Raw genomic sequence first — 15,915 nt, 5'->3', positions numbered from 1 at the left:
CCTGGATGGTGAGGGTTGCGATGCAGTACCCCTGGATTTCCATGGAATGGGATCCGGAGGCCAGGGAGATTTTCTGGGTGACAGGGTGTACCGCGAGGGAACAGCGCCTTACCGTCGTGGGGTGGATGAAGCTCTCTGTGCTCCCGGAGTCAAAAAGGCAGGTTGTCTCGTGCCCATCGATTTTCACCGTCGTTGTTGCGGGTCACGAGGTTGCGGGGCCGGGACTGATCCAAGGTGATCGAGGCGAGCTACGGTAGATGCTGGGAGGTCCCGGGATGGTCAGTGGTGGTGGAGGTAGTGGCAGGCGATGAACGGCCAGACGAGCAGGGGTCCTGAGGCGGCGTCCAAAATGGCACCGAAGATGGCGTCGCCCATGGGGCGCACATGGCGAGTGACATCAAAGATGGCGGCGCCCACAGGCCGCACGTGGCTTGCGAGGAGGAAAATGGCGGCGCCCCTGGGTCGCACGTGGGGGTGTAGGAACACCGGGCCTGGAAACAGCGGCGACCGACCGGGCCTGGCAAACAGGAACAAAATGTCAATTCTTTCCACATCCATTGCAGGTCGCGCTCCACGCTGGGCAGCGCTGCCAGGGGTGTTTGTGCTGCCCGCAAAAATAGCACTTGGGCCCCCCAGGGTTAGCTGGCTGCCGCGAGGCGCAGGCTTGCGGTGAACTGGAGTCGGCAGCTGGTGACCACGAGGGTGCTGCGTGGTCGGGGGTGTACGACTGGACATTATGGGAGGCCACTTCTAACGGGTTAGCGAGCTGCCTAGTTCCCGCAAGATCAAGCGTACTCCCTTCCAGTAGGCGCTGGCGGACGTACGCACACCTCATGCCCATAACAAAGGCGTCTCGGATAAAAAGCTCTGTGTGCTGGACTGCCGAAACTGCCTGGCAGTCACAGTTCCTCCCCAGGATGTGCAGGGCACGCCAGAAATCGTCCAGAGACTCACCGGGGAGTTGCTGTCTCGTGGACAGGAGGTGCCTGGCGTATAGTTGGTTGACTGGCCGAACGTAATGTCCCTTCAGCAGCTCCATCGCGTCTGAGTAAGTGGGCGCATCTCAGATGAGAGGAGAAATGTCAGGGCTCACCCGTGAATCAAGGACTTGGAGCTTCTGCGCGTCCGAGGATTCCTCAGTGGATGTTCGGAGGTAGCTTTCGAAGCAGGCTAGCCAGTGGTCAAAAGTGGACGTAGCGTTGGCTGCTTGTGGGCTCAGCTGCAGGCATTCAGGCTTGATGCGGAGATCCATCATATTAAAAATCTTTGCTCAATAAATTGATGCACTATCAATTACCACAAAGACAAGAGTAGTGGAATAATCGAGGCTTTATTGAGCAAAGGTGTTGTGCCTCCTGTAGCTGGAACCAGAATGGCTGCAGCACCGGCGAGCACACACATTTATACCCCACCTACTGGGCGGAGCCAGCAGGCAGGGATTTACCCATGTACCTCTACTATACGGGCCTTACCGTAATACATATAATACTGCTAGTGGTGACTACCACAACTCTCTCTATATGTTCCCCCTCTATGCCTGTTCCCACCTCTCTCTTTCTCTGTTCCCCCTCTCTCTCCTCCCCCCTCTCTCTGTTTCCTCCTCTCTCTACGTTCCCCCTTCTCTTTTATTGTTCCCTCCCTCTCCCTGTCCCACTTATCTCTATGTTTCGCTCTCTCTCTTTTACGCTCTCGCTCTGTTCTACCCTCTCTTTTACCCCCCTCTCCCCTAGTCCCCCTCTCTCTCCCTGTTCCTCTCTCTCTCCCTCTGTTGACCCTCTATCTCTGTGTTCCACCTCTCTGTGGTAAACCACATTATTGCATTATATGTATTGTATTGTGTTGTGCATGCTTGTGCATGCCTGGGCTTGTCCAGGCTGTGGCTCCTCCCCTCGGGCTTATGTATAAAGGTGGCAAGTCTCCGCCTCCAACCCAGTTCGGGTCCAGAGGCAGGAGGCTTGCTGTTTAGTGTATTAAAGCCTCAGTTACGTTCATCACTCGGTGTGTGTTATTGATGGTGTATCACTCTCCTCTCCCTATGTCTCCCCCTCTCTCTCTGTTCCACCTTCTCTCTCTCTGTTTTCCCCCCTCTCTCTCTCTTCCACCCTCTCTCTCTTCCTCCCTCTCTCTCTGTTCCCCCTCTCTCTCTGTTCCCCCCTCTCTCTCTATTCCCCCTCTCTCTGTTCCCCCCTCTCTCTCAGTTCGCCCTCTCTCTCTCTGTTCCCCACTCTCTCTCTGTTCCCCCCTCTCTCTCTCTGTTCCCCCTCTCTCTCTGTTCCCCCTCTCTCTGTGTTTTCCCTTCTCTCTGCTCCCCTCTCTCCCTGTTCCCCCTCATTCTCCCAATTCCCCCTCTCTCTCTGTTCCCCCCTCTCTCTCTGTTCCCCCTCGCTCTCTGTTCCCCCTCTCTCTCTGTCCCCCCACCTCTCTCTGTTCGCCCTGTCTCTCTGTTCCCCCCCTCTCTCTCTCTGCTCCCCCCTCTCCCTGTTCCCCCTCATTCTCCCAATTCCCCCTTTATCTCCCTGTTCATCCCTCTCTCCCTCTGTTGCCCCTCTCTCTGTGTTCTACCTCCCATCTCTCTGTGTTCCACCCTCTCTCTCTGTCCCCCCCTCTCTCTGTTCTACCCCTCTTTCTTCCACCCTCTCCCTCTGTTCCACCCTCTTTCTGGTTCCCCTGTCTCTCTCTCTGTTCCAGCCCCCTCTCTCTCTTTGTTTCACCCCTCTCTCTGTTCCACTCTCTCTCTTTCCCCCTGTCTTTTCTCCTGCTCTCTTTATTCTACCCTCTCTCTCTGATCCCCCTCTCTGTTTCCCCCTCTCTTACTGTTCCCACCTCTCTCTTTCTCTGTTCTCCCTCTCTCTTTCCCCCTCTCTGTTTCCTCACTCTCTCTCTGTTCCCCCTTCTCTCTCATGTACCCCCTCTCTCCCTGTCCTCCTCTCTATCTGTTCCCCCTTCTCTCTCTATGCTTCTCTCTCTTGCTCTTTCTCTCTCTCTTGCTCTGTTCCATCCTCTCCGTTACCCTCTCTCTCCCAGTTCCTCTCCCTCTGTTGCCCCTCTATCTCTGTGTTCCACTTCTCCTCTCTCCATGTCCCCCCTCTATCTCTGTTCCTCCCTCTCTCTCTATTCCACCCTCTCTCTCTGTTCCACCCTCTCTCTCGCTCTCTTCTGATATGTCTTCAATAACACACGATGAGTGATGAATGTAACTGAGGCTTTAATACACTAAACAGCAACCCTCCTGGCCTCTGACCTGAACTGGATCAGAGGCAGAGACTTGCCACCTTTATACATGAGCCCGAGGGGAGGAGCCACAGGTGGAGCCAGCCTGGACAAGCCCAGGCATGTACAACACAACACAATGCAATACAATGCAATACCGTGGTTTACCACATTCACCCCCTGTTTTAAAAAAGAGTCCGGCGGAGGTGAAGTGGTCTGAAAGGTCAAGTTTGTCGGGGCCTTTACCTTCTGCCGTGATCGCCTCAGTCCCGGCTGTGGTGTGGGCACCGGTGTCGAGACCTGCGTGTCCGGGAGCGTGTTGTCTTCTTCTTCACCCAGATGTTGAGTCTGTGAAGGTGGGGGGGGGGGGGGGGGGGGGGGGGGGTGGTGTATAGGCAGGGGTGATGGTGATTGTCGCCAGTGGGCCTGCGGGTGCTAGTTCATGAGGTAGGTGAGGAGAGGTGGGGGAAGACGGTGTAGGGTCGGGGGTGGTGGTGATGGTCGCTGGGGAATCTACAGGTGCCAAATCCCGAAGGGAGACGGTGTCCTGTCGCCCGTCCTGGTGTGCCACGTAGGCATATTGTGGATTGGCATGGAGGAGCAGGACTTTCTCAACGAGGGGGTTGGTTTTATGGCTCCTCGCATGCTTCCGGAGAAGGACGGGCCCTGGGCCTGTCAGCCAAGACGGAAGCGAGTCCCCGGAGATGGATTTCCTGGGTAGGCAAACATACGCTCGTGAGGAGTCCCGTTGGTGGCTGTACACAGGAGCGACCGGATGGAGTGGAGCGCGTCGGAGAGGACCTCCTGCCAGCGGGAGACTGGGAGACTTCTAGACCGTGGGGGCCAGGAGGACGGCCTTCCAGACCCTCGCGTTCTCCCTCTCCACTGTCCGTTTCCCCGGGGGTTATAGCTTGTCGTTCTACTGGAGGCGATGCCCTTGCTGAGCAGGAACTGACGCAACTCATCGCTCATGAAGGAGGAGCCCCGATCACTGTGGATGTAGGCGGGGTACCCGGACAGGGTGAAAAGATCGTGCAGGGCCTTGATGGCAGAGGCAGAGGTCATGTCAGGGCACGGGTTGGTAAAAGGGAATCCTGAGTTCTCGTCAACGATGTTGAGGAAGTACACATTATGGTCAGTGGAGGGGAGGGGCCCTTTGAAATCGATGCTGAGGCGCTCAAAGGGGCGGGAGGCCTTTAACAGGTGTGCTCTGTCTGGCCGATAGAAGTGCGGTTTGCACTCCGCGCAGACCTGGCAGTCCCTGGTCACGGACTTGACCTCCTCGATGGAGTAAGGCAGGTTGCGAGCCTTGATGAAGTGAAAAAAACAGGTGACCCCGGGTGACAGAGGTCATTGTGGAGGGCCCGGAATCGGTCTACCTGTTCGCTGGCACATGTACCGCGGGATAGGGCATCTGGGGGCTCATTGAGCTTCCCAGGTCGATACAATATATCATAGCTGTAGGTGGAGAGCTCGATCCTCCACCTCAGAATCTTGTCATTCTTGATCTTGCCCTGCTGCGTGTTATTGAACATGAAGGCAACCGACCATTGGTCAGTGAGGAGAGTGAATCGCCTGCCGGCCAGGTAATGCCTCCAATGTCGCACAGCTTCTACAATGGCTTGGGCTTCCTTTTCGATGGAGGAGTGTTGAATTCGGGAGCTCTGGAGGGTACGGGAGAAGAAAGCCACAGGCCTGTCTGCCTGGTTGAGTGTAGCGGCCAGGGCAAAGTCCGACGCATCGCTCTCCACCTGGGATGGGATGGACTCGTCCACAGCGTGCATCGCAGCTTTGGCAATATCTGCCTTGATGCGATTGAAGGCCAGTCGGGCCTCGGCCGTCAGGGGAAAAATGGTGGATTTGATCAGTGGACGGGCCTTGTCCGCATAATTAGGAACCCACTGGGCATAGTACGAGAAAAACCCCAGGCATCTCTTCAGGGTTTTGGGGCAGTGGGGGAGGGGGAGTTCCAGGAGGGGGCGCATGCGGTCGGGGTCGGGCCCCAGGACTCCGTGTTCCATGACGTAGCCGAGGATGGCTAGGCAGGTTGTGCGGAAGACGCATTTTTCTCTATTATAGGTGAGGTTCAGGAGTTTAGTGGTGTGGAGGAAGTGCCAGAGGTTCTCGTCATGGTCCTGCTGGTCATGGCCCCAGATGGTGACATTGTCTAAGTATGGGAACGTGGCCCGCAGCCCGTACTGGTCAACCATTCGGTCCATTTCTCTTCGGAAGACCGAGACCCCATTGGTGATGCCTAAGGGGACCTTGAGGAAGTGGTCGTGGCGGCCATCTGCCTCGAAGGCAGTGTATTGGCGGTCCTCCGGGCGGATAGGGAGCTGGTGGTACACGGACTTCAAGTCAACCTTTGAGAAGACTCGATACTGCGCAATCTGATTGACCATGTCAGATATGCAGGGGAGGGGGTACGCATTGAGCTGCGTGTACCGGTTGATGGTCTGGCTGTAATCGATGACCATCCGGTGCTTCTCCCCAGTCTTGACGACCACCACTTGGGCTCTCCAGGGGCTGTTGCTAGCCTCAATGATCCCCTCTCGCAGGAGTCGCTGGACCTCCCACCTGATAAAGGTCCTGTCCCGGGCACTGTATCGTCTGCTTCTGGTATCGACGGGCTTGCAGTCCGGGGTGAGGTTTGCGAAGAGCGAGGGTGGAGCGACCTTAAGAGGCAGGCTACAGACGGTCAGGGGGGGCAGGGGTCCGCCGAACTTTAAGGTAAGGCTCTGGAAGTGGCACTGGAAGTCAAGCCCCAGTAATAGGGCAGCGCAGAGATGGGGAAGGACGTAGAGTTTGAAGTTAGCGGACTCAACGCCTTGTACAGCAAGGGTGGTGACACAGTCCCCCCGGATTTCTACTGCGTGGGATCCGGATGGCAGGGAGATTTTCTGGGTTGCGGGTAGGATTGGGAGGGAGCAGCGCCTTACCTTATCTGGGTGTATGAAGCTGCCTGTGCTCCCGGAGTCGAAAAGGCAGGCCGTCTCGTGCCCGTTAATCCGGACGGTCATCGTAGACTTCGCGAGGTGGTGCGGTCGGGACTGATCGAGCGTGAGGGAGGCGAGCTTCGGAAGGCGGTTGGTAGGCCGGTCGGAGGTAGCGGCGGCCAGTGTACGGTCGGGTGAGTTGGGCTCCCAGGAGACTGCGGCGTGGTCCCAGGATGGCGACCCCCACGAGTCGAGCGTGGTGGCCGAAATTGAAGATGGCGGCGAAGATGGCGGCACCCACGAGTCGCACATGGCGGGTGGCGAGGTGGCCCCAACAGGCAGCAGGCAGTGCTGCTGGGCCTAGACGTTTTAGGGGGAGATCGGGCCTGGCAGGCTTTTGCAAAGTGACCCTTCTTCCCACAGCCGTTGCAAGTTGCGTTCCATGCCAGGCAGCATTGTCTGGGGTGATTACTCTGGCCGCAGAAGTAGCACCTCGGGCCTCCGGCGTTGGCAGGCCGCTGTGCAGCAGAGGCTTGCGTCGCACCCGGGTCGATTGATGGCTGCGCCCACGAGGCCCACGAGGGTGCCGTGCGGTCAGAGGTGTTGGCATCCATGTACTGGGAGGCCACCTCCAGCGAGTTGGAGAGTTGTAGTGTCTCGGGGAGGCCGAGTGTCCCCCTTCTAGTAATCGCTGGCGGACGTAGTTTGATTTCATGCCCGCGATATAAGCGTCCCTGATCAGAAGGTCCGCGTGCTGGGCAGCCGATTTCGCCCGGCAGTCACAGTTCCGGCAGAGTATACGCAAGGCATGCAGGAATTCTGCAAGGGATTCCCCAGGGTGTTGCCATCTCGTGGCGAGGAGGTGCCTAGCATACACCTCGTTAACGGATTTCAGTAGCATTATTGCGTCCGCATATGAGGGGGCGTCCCTGATGAGAAGAAAGACTCTTGGGCTCACCCATGCGTGGTGGATCTGCTTCTTCTGGAGGTCTGTGAATTCTTCGGTGAAGGATCCGAGGTACACTTCGAAGCAGCTTAGCCAGTGCTCAAATGTTTCTGTGGCGTCGGCTGCCAGTGGGTCCAGCTCCAGGCTTCAGTGCTGAGTTCATCTTAAAGTTTAGTGTATTAAATTGATATGCCTTCAATAAGCACATGACGAGTGATGAATGTAACTGAGGCTTTAATACACTAAACAGCTAGCCTCCTGGCCTCTGGACCTGAACTGGGTTGGAGGCGGAGACTTGCCACCTTTATACATGAGCCCGAGGGGAGGAGCCACAGGTGGAGCCAGCCTGGACAAGCCCAGGCATGTACAACACAACACAATGCAATACAATGCAATACTGTGGTTTACCATATCTTCCATTCTCTCTCTCTGTTCCCCCTCTCTCTCTGTTCCCCCTTTTTCTGTTTTCCCTTCTCTGTTTTCCCTTCTCTCTGTTTCCCTCCCTTTCTCTCTGTTCCTGCCTCTTCCTCTGTTCCCCCTCTCTCCCTGTTCCCCCTCTCTGTTTCCCCTCTCTCTCTGTTCCCCCCCCCGACTCTGTTTTCACTTCTCTCTGTTCCCCCTCTCTCTTCCTGCCTCTTCCTCTGTTCCCCCTCTCTTCCTGTTTACCCCTCTCTCTGTTCCCCCTCTCTGTTTTCCCTTCTGTCTGTTTCCCTCTGTCTCCCTTGTCATAATATATACCAGTATATTATGGTGCAGACACACACAGACACACACTGATGGACATGCAGTGGGACCAATCAGCATACACAACACCACAGCCAATCACCAGTGAGAGCACACGCACTATAAAGACAGGGGACAGGAGAGTTCCCGTTCATTCTAGTAGCAGCCAGCTCGGAGCACAGAGCTCACAGCCTGCAACACAGACATCCACCATGTGCTGAGTGCATCACCTGGTTAGGACTAGGCAAGGGTCAACAGTAAAAGCTGGTATTGCATTTACCCACAGTTCAAGTATGTTAATATAGTTAACCTTATAATAAAATAGAGTTGCACCACTTCCAGTGTTGGTGACCTGTTTGTGATCCAGAACACCCAACACATCATCCCTGTTCCACACTCTTTCTCTGTTCCACCTGTCTCTGTGTTCCCCTCTCTCTCTCTGTTCCCCCTCTGTCTGTTCCCTCTCTCTCTGTTCCCCCTCTCCCTCTGTTTCCCTTCTCTCTGTTCCCCCCTCTCTCCCTGTTCCCCCTTTCTCTCTCTCTGTTCCCCCTCTCTCTCAGTTTCCCCTCTGTTCCCCCCTCACTCTGTTTTCCCCCTCTCTCTGTTTCCCCCTCTCCCTCTGCTCCTGCCTCTTGCTGTTCACCCTCTCTCCCTCTGCTGCCCCTCTCTTGCTGTCTTCCACCCTCTCTCTGATCCACCCTCTCTCTGTTTCCCCTTCTCTCTCTGTTCCTGCTTCTCCCTCTGTTTCTCCTCTCTGTTACCCCTCTCTCCCTGTTTCCCCCTCTCTCCGTTTCCCCCCCTCTCTCTGTTTCCCCTTCTCTTTGTTTCTCTCTGTTTCCTGCCTCTCCCTCTGTTACCCCGTCTGTCCCTGTTCCCTCCTCTCTCTCTGTTCCCCTCTCTCTCTGTTCGCCCCTCTCTCTCTCTCTGTTCCCCACGCTCTCTCTCTGTTTCCCCCGTGCTCTCCCTGTTCCCACTCTCTCCGTTCCCTCCCTCTCTCCCTCTCTCTGTTCCCCCCTTCTCTCTCTGTTCCCCTCTCTCTATTCGCACCTCTCTCTCCATTCCCCAACCCTCACTCTGTCTGGTACCTAACACTCGCTCTCTCTATATCCCTGTTCATCCCTCATCGCTCTCTCTCTAATCCCATCTCTTAGTTGCAGCAGTCAGTACTCACCAGGAAATGTCACTATGATCCACACACTCAGGGTCAGCTTTACAAACCTCACCAAAAGCATGTCTAATTCTTGAAGTGAAAGAACTCCCAGCAATGGAAATGAACCAGCTTCACGTCCTAACATCCAGCAGAGAGTGAGACCTGGTAAGGTACTGATCTCTGAGCCAATGATCATTGAAGGTGGAGCGTTGCAGCACTCTGTTAACTACCCATTATTGTGCAGTCACTGGATCCACATCAAACAGAGGATCTGAACAGTGTACTTTTCTCCAAAGTGAATGACTCGAAAGATCTCTGTCTGGGTTGTTGAAGTGGGAGTGCTGGCACCAAACACCAGCCTTGTGAATGTACTGAGAGCAGTCACAATATTCAAACTGAGGGGACAGGGGCGGAGATACCTGCTCCTTGTTAGTACCTGCCACTCCCACTACAGTCAGTGCACATCACTCCTCTCACGAAGAGCAGGACAGAAGCTCATCCTCTTTATGTACAAGTTTGCACAGTTGATACTTCTTGTGCATCACTCACTGGCATCGGCGCACTTTGGCAGCTGTGTCTCTCCTGATAGTGGCACTGCCCAAAAGAAACAAAAATCAATGGAAACTTGAAAAACATCAAATCAAAGTGCGGTTAAGAGGGTCAATAAAGTACTACAGCCCCTGTGGTGCCCACTGGGCACGGAGGGCCCCGATGGTGGCTGTGGACACCACATGCTCCCTCTCCAGGGACAGTTGGCCGTGAACATAAGTGTGGAAGAGGTGCAGACAGTCTGGTTGGATGACCCCCTCAGTTGCCCTCTGCCTGGACCTGTTAATGGCAGAGTGCCTTGTAAAATAGGCAATGCAAAATCATCACCAAATCAAAGAAGGAAACATCAGGAGAGATGGACTGAAAACTCAGTCAAAAAGCTAGATTTTAAGGAAAACCTTAAAAGAAGCCAGGGTGATGGATTGTTAGGAGAATAAAGGTAGTTTTAAGGGATTCATATTTGCATTGTTAAACGTTAGAAATCAGGCATAGTTTTAAATGGGTTTAATTTAATGTGACTGTGCCTGGAAGGTACAGTTAGACAGGGATAGTTAGAATTCATGCTGGACAGAAGTGTTTGTATGTGTGGGCGTTGGTTTCAATTCCAACTGTGTATATTGTGCTTAGAGAGGGTTAAGAAGTGAAGAGTAAATAAACAAGTTGTGGTTGCTTAGCCACTGGGGCCTTGTAAGGTAGAGAAGCTTTTATGTTTTAGTTTAGCTAATTCGATTGCAGTTGGAGATGTGCAGTGAGATAGAAGGTACCTCTCACAGCTCTGCTAGAAGCAGTTGGTTTTAGAAGGCTAACGAGGGAACATCTCTCTCAGCCTTGCTAGAAGAAAAGCCATACTATAGTAATAGTTAAGACACACTCCCCCCTGAACCCAAGTGAATGTCTGTGGATTTCTCCTCAAAGTGTGAGGTGATTCATTTTGGAAGGAATAACAGGAAGACTGAGTACTGGGCTAATGGTAAGATTCTTGGCAGTGTGGGTGAGCAGAGAGATCTCGGAGTCCATGTAAATAGATCCCTGAAAGTTGCCACCCAGGTTGAGAGGGTTGTTAAGAAGGCGTACTGTGTGTTAGCTTTTATTGGTAGAGGGATTGAGTTTAGGAGCCATGAGGTCATGTTGCAGCTATACAATACTCTGGTGCGGCCGCATTTGGAGTATTGCGTGCAATTCTGGTCGCCGCATTATAGGAAGGATGTGGAAGCATTGGAAAGGGTGCAGAGGAGATTTACCAGGATGTTGCCTGGTATGGAGGGAAGATCTTATGAGGAAAGGCTGAGGGACTTGAGGCTGTTTTCGTTAGAGAGAAGAAGGTTAAGAGGTGACTTAATTGAGGCATACAAGATGATCAGAGGATTGGATAGGGTGGACAGTGAGAGCCTTTTTCCTCGGATGGTGATGTCTAGCACGAGGGGACATACCTTTAAATTGAGGGGAGATAGATATAAGACAGATGTCAGAGGTAGGTTCTTTACTCAGAGAGTAGTAAGGGCGTGGAATGCCCTGCCTGCAACAGTAGTGGACTCGCCAACACTAAGGGTATTCAAATGGTCATTGGATAGACATATGGACAATAAGGGAATAGTGTAGATGGCTTTAGAGTGGTTTCACAGGTCGGTGCAACATCGAGGGCCGAAGGGCCTGTACTGCGCTGACCTGTACTGTAATGTACTATGTTCTAAATGATTCTTATATCATGAGCCACCTGGTCTCACTGAACTCTGGTTTCCACATGAGTAATTTCACATTCCACTTTCAAAAGTTACACTGTCAAATCTTCTTTTAAATTATACTTTCACTCTGCTGCTTCCATCAACCATCAAAGTTTTTGCTTTCAGCCCTCTCCCTTCAAATTTCCTTTGTCTTAAAGGCTTTTACACAAACTCCGAGGTCCAGCCACCGACTCCACGATCATTTCAAGTAATGTCTCCCAAACTGTCGTAATTTCTCACAAGCCTGAGCACTACTGCAGATATCTTTCTGGCCTCTGAGTAATCTGTTCTGCTTTCTGTTTCCTTTGTTCCCTTAACTCCAGACTGCTTGGAAACTTCGCTTCATTTCTCTAGTTTCCTCAACACGCTGGACTTTAGGTTTCAGAGAGGAGTGTGTCTTACCATAGTCATCCTGTGTGCTTAAAAGTTACTTTGTGTGTTAATGAAACCATTGTATCTTAAGATGTACTTTGTAATCTGTGTTAATCCTAACTGTGTATAGTTGTTAAAATAAGGGGGGACTAAAGGCATATTGAGTCATAATTCAATTTTTTCCTTGTTTAATAAAATTTTATTTTTGTTAAAACTAATTAGCGGTCATGTGACTCTGTTCCTCCATGTTTTATTTGATAAAAAGTAAAAATTACGGTCTTTTGAGCCAGGGTTCTATTCTGGGATCTTCCCGTCCAGATATAACATCAACTGGAATCGTAACAGGATATAGAGTTTCCAACCTTCTGGGATTGATTGTCCTGGAGTCGCCAAGAATGAAACACTGATCTCCTGTTCACTGCTGCAAGTAACTCAGAGGACAATTCACAGGGGCATTAAAAGTCTATTCTTTGAATACTCTTGATTTGGTGTGGAGGAGCAAAATTCCCCGGTTTCGGCGCGATGTCCGCCGACTGGCGCCCAAAACGGCGCAAATCAGTCGGGCATCGCGCCGCCCAAAAGGTGCGGAATGCTCCGCATCTTTGGGGGCCGAGCCCCAACCTTAAGGGGCTAGGCCGGCGCTGGAAAAATTCCACCCCGCCAGCTGGCGGAAAAGGCATTTGGTGCCCCGCCAGCTGGTGCGGAAATGACATCTCCGGGCGGCGCATGCGCGGGAGCGTTAGCGGCCGCTGACGGCATTCCCGCGCATGCGCAATGGAGGGAGTCTCTTCCGCCTCCGCCATGGTGGAGACCGTGGCGAAGGCGGAAGGGAAAGAGTGCCCCCACGACACAGGCCCGCCCGCGGATCGGTGGGCCCCGACCGCGAGCCAGGCCACCGTGGGGGCACCCCCCGGGGCCAGATCGCCCCGCGCACCCCCCCAGGATCCTGGAGCTCACCCTCGCCGCCTTGTCCTGCCGGTAAGGTAGGTGGTTTAATCTACGCCGGCGGGACAGGCATTTTAGTGGCGGGACATCGGCCCGTCCGGGCCGGAGAATCGCGGGGGGGGGGGGCGGAGAATCTCGCCCTAAGTGTTGGAGATTGGGGGAAAGGCTGTTTGAGTGACAGAAATTACATAGAATACAGTGCAGAAGGAGGCCATTCAGCCCCTCGAGTCTGCACTGACTCACTTAAGCCCTCACTTCCACCCTAGCCCCGTAACCCAATAACCCCATCTAACCTTTTTGGTCACTAAGGGCAATTTAACATGGCCAATCCACCTAACCTGCACGTCTTTGGACTGTGGGAGGAAACCGGAGCATCCGGAGGAAACCCACGCAGCCACGGGGAGAATGTGCAGACAGTGACCCAGGGGGGAATTGAACTGGGACCCTGGCACTGTGAACCACAGTGCTAGCCGCGTCTGCTACCATGCTGCCCTGGTCATTGCCTGGCACTTGTGTGATGTGAATGTTACTTGCTACTTATCTTGGAATCAAATAATCCCTCCAGTGCAGAAGGAGGCAATTTAACCCATCGAGTCTGCACTGACCCTCTGAAAGAACACTCCACCCAAACCCACTCCCCCGTCATATCCCAACAACCCCTCAACCTAACAATCACACCTTTGGACTATGGGAGGAAACCGGAGCACCCGGAGGAAACACACACATGCACGGGGAGAACGCATAGACTCCGCACAGACAGTAACCCAAGCCGGGAATTGAACCTGGGACCCTGGAGCTGTGAGGCAGCAGTGCTAACCACTGTGCCACTGTGATCTGTGGCAAAGGTTCAGATATGGAGAAAGGTCACCAGTCAGCCAGGGGTTGACTGAGTGGCGGAAAGGCTGACGAGGTTTATCGGCTTCCACGTGTTCCTCGGAACATCTTGAGGTCAGAACGTGAAGCATCCAGGAAAGTATCAGCCGTGGCACAGTGGGGAGCACTCTAGCCTCCATCCTCCATGGTTCTTGGGTTCAAGTCCCACTCCTAGGCTAGAGTGAAGAAACCAGCACTGATGGTGCAGTGCTGAGGAACTACTGAACGGTTGCGGAAGCTATCTTTCAGATCCAACATTTAAACAGAGTTCCCATCTGCCTGCTCAGGTGGGCGTGAAAGAGCAGGGGAATTATCCCCAGTGTCCAGGCCAATATTTATCTCTCAATCCGAGAGCAGAGGCCGGGGTGGAGGTTTGACTCGGGGTAGTTGGCGGATGGAGATTTTTGTGATAATGTGCGGGCGGCAATTGAGGAGTATGTGGAGTTGAATCAGAATGGGGAGGTGACGGCAGCCATTTTTTGGGACGCACTGAAGGCAGTGGTCCAGAGAGGAATTATTTTTTTTTTGGCTCGTGCAGATAGGGAAAGGAGGGCGGAACATGACCGTCTCGTGAGCGAGATAGTGGAGGTGGACAGGGAATATTCGAGGGTGCCCACCGTGGAGGGATTGGCGAGGAGGAAAAAGTTGCAGGGGCAGTTTGACAGGCTGCCAACGGGGAGGGCGGAAGGGCAACTGCGTAGGACAAGAGGGGTGCAGTACGGGTATGGGGAGAAGGTGAGCCGCATGCTGGCGCACCAGCTGCGGAGGCAGGCTGCGTCCAGGGAAATATTGAAGATCCGGACTGGGGCTGGGGATGTGGTGTCAGAGCCAGGGAAGGTAAGTGAGGCATTTAGAGAGTATTACCAGGGACTTTATGAGGCAGACCCAGGAGGAGAGTATATTATTCTCTAAGTCTGAATAAAGATTGTAGACTTCCAGTTAACACAAATACTTTATTCAGTAGGTTTGTTCTGTTTCCAGAGCTTAACTAGATGTAATACAGTCAAGAGGTATGATCAGTGAAGCTAAGGTAAGCTGCCTATGCTGCTCCCTGGCCCTGTGCTTCTGAAAGAGGCGGATCCTCCCTTGGGCTCCACCCTTTATACCCATCTCTGATGCCCTCTAGTGATGCTGTGGCTGTTATATCTGTCTGCAGTCCTTGGTGTCTGTGCAGATGTATGTACAGATGTACAGATCACTGGGGTAGTATGTATTGGGGGTCATGTGGGACTGGAAGCCCTAATGTCATTGGCTGACAGATCCCGGGTCCTGGTTGGCCGTTGACCTCAATCTCCGCCCTGAAGGCGAAGTATAAGAAGCCGGTGTCTTCCCCCGCAGGCCAGTTTACTATTCGGCTGCTGGGGAACAGACACGCTTAATAAAGCCTCATCGACTTCACTCTATTCGTCTCACGGAATCTTTGTGCGCTACAATTTATTAAGCGTGCCTAAAAAGGACTATGGAGCTCAGGATCATTCCAGAATGCCTGAGGATCAGCCCCCACGCAGTGAATGTGGCAGCAGCCTTCAAACACCGGCAGACTTGCTTCGAGGCCTACATCAGATCGACCACAGGCCGAGTCACAGACGAACAAAAACTGCAGGTCCTGCACTCGAGGGTGAGCACGGAGATTTTCACCCTCATTGAAGACACCGACGATTTCCAGACGGCGTTCACAGCACTGAGAAATCTCTACGTTCGCCCAGTTAACCAAATCTACGTTCGCTACCAGCTCGCGACAAGACGGCAAGCTCCCGGAGAATCGATGGACGAGTTCTACGCCGCGCTGTTGATTGTGGGACGAGCCTGCAGCTGCCCGTCGGTGAACGCAAACGAACACACGGACATGTTAATGCGCGACGCTTTTGTGGCAGGTATGCAATCCTCCCAAATCCGCCAAAGACTTCTAGAAAAAGAGTCGCTAGGACTCTCAGAGGCCCGGGCCCTAGCAGCCACCCTAGACGTGGCCGCGCGTAATACCCGCGCCTACGGCCCCGACCGCGCGGTAGGCCATTGGGCCCCGTACGTACCCGTCGCGGCAAACCCCCTACCCCCCCCCCCCCCGGACACCCCACATGCTTGCGCAGTCCAAACGCCGAGTCGCACCGGGGGCGCCCGCTGTTATTTCTGCGGCCAGGCGAAGCGCCCCCGACAACGCTGTCAGGCCCGCGCAGCCATCTGCAAAAGCTGCGGGAAAAAGGGCCATTATGCGGTGGTGTGCCGATCCCGCGAGGTCGCCGCCGTCCCGGGGCCACAGGGAGCCCTACAAGCAGTCTATGCCTCCCAACCCCCCCAGCACGCCTTGTACGACCCGCAGGCGCAGCCGCTCTGGGTCCCGACCACCGCGGTCCCGGGAGAACTGGGAGCCCTGCACGCCGCCTACGCTCCCCAACCCCTCTCCCCGCAGTCCATGTACGACCCGCCGCCGGCGCTCCCGCTTTGGATCCCGGCCAACAATCTCCACGGAGAGGAAGGGGTTTTTCGCGTCCC

General features: G+C 54.0%; 1 protein-coding gene across 1 annotated transcript in view; it reads right to left on the bottom strand.

Annotated features, from left to right (window-relative positions):
* apcdd1l (adenomatosis polyposis coli down-regulated 1-like) overlaps positions 1 to 9,223 on the bottom strand; it is a 72,135-nt gene extending 62,912 nt beyond the window's left edge. Inside the window, exon 1 of the mRNA XM_072515487.1 lies at positions 8,987 to 9,223. Coding sequence (XP_072371588.1) covers positions 8,987 to 9,161 — 175 coding nt within the window. The 5' untranslated portion in view covers positions 9,162 to 9,223. The remainder of the gene's footprint in view (positions 1 to 8,986) is intronic.
* Between the last annotated feature and the right edge of the window lie 6,692 nt (positions 9,224 to 15,915).

The sequence above is a fragment of the Scyliorhinus torazame genome, chromosome 8 (genome assembly GCF_047496885.1).
Source record: "Scyliorhinus torazame isolate Kashiwa2021f chromosome 8, sScyTor2.1, whole genome shotgun sequence".
Classification (NCBI taxonomy): domain Eukaryota; kingdom Metazoa; phylum Chordata; class Chondrichthyes; order Carcharhiniformes; family Scyliorhinidae; genus Scyliorhinus; species Scyliorhinus torazame.
This window is presented reverse-complemented; position numbering and strand designations above follow the sequence as displayed.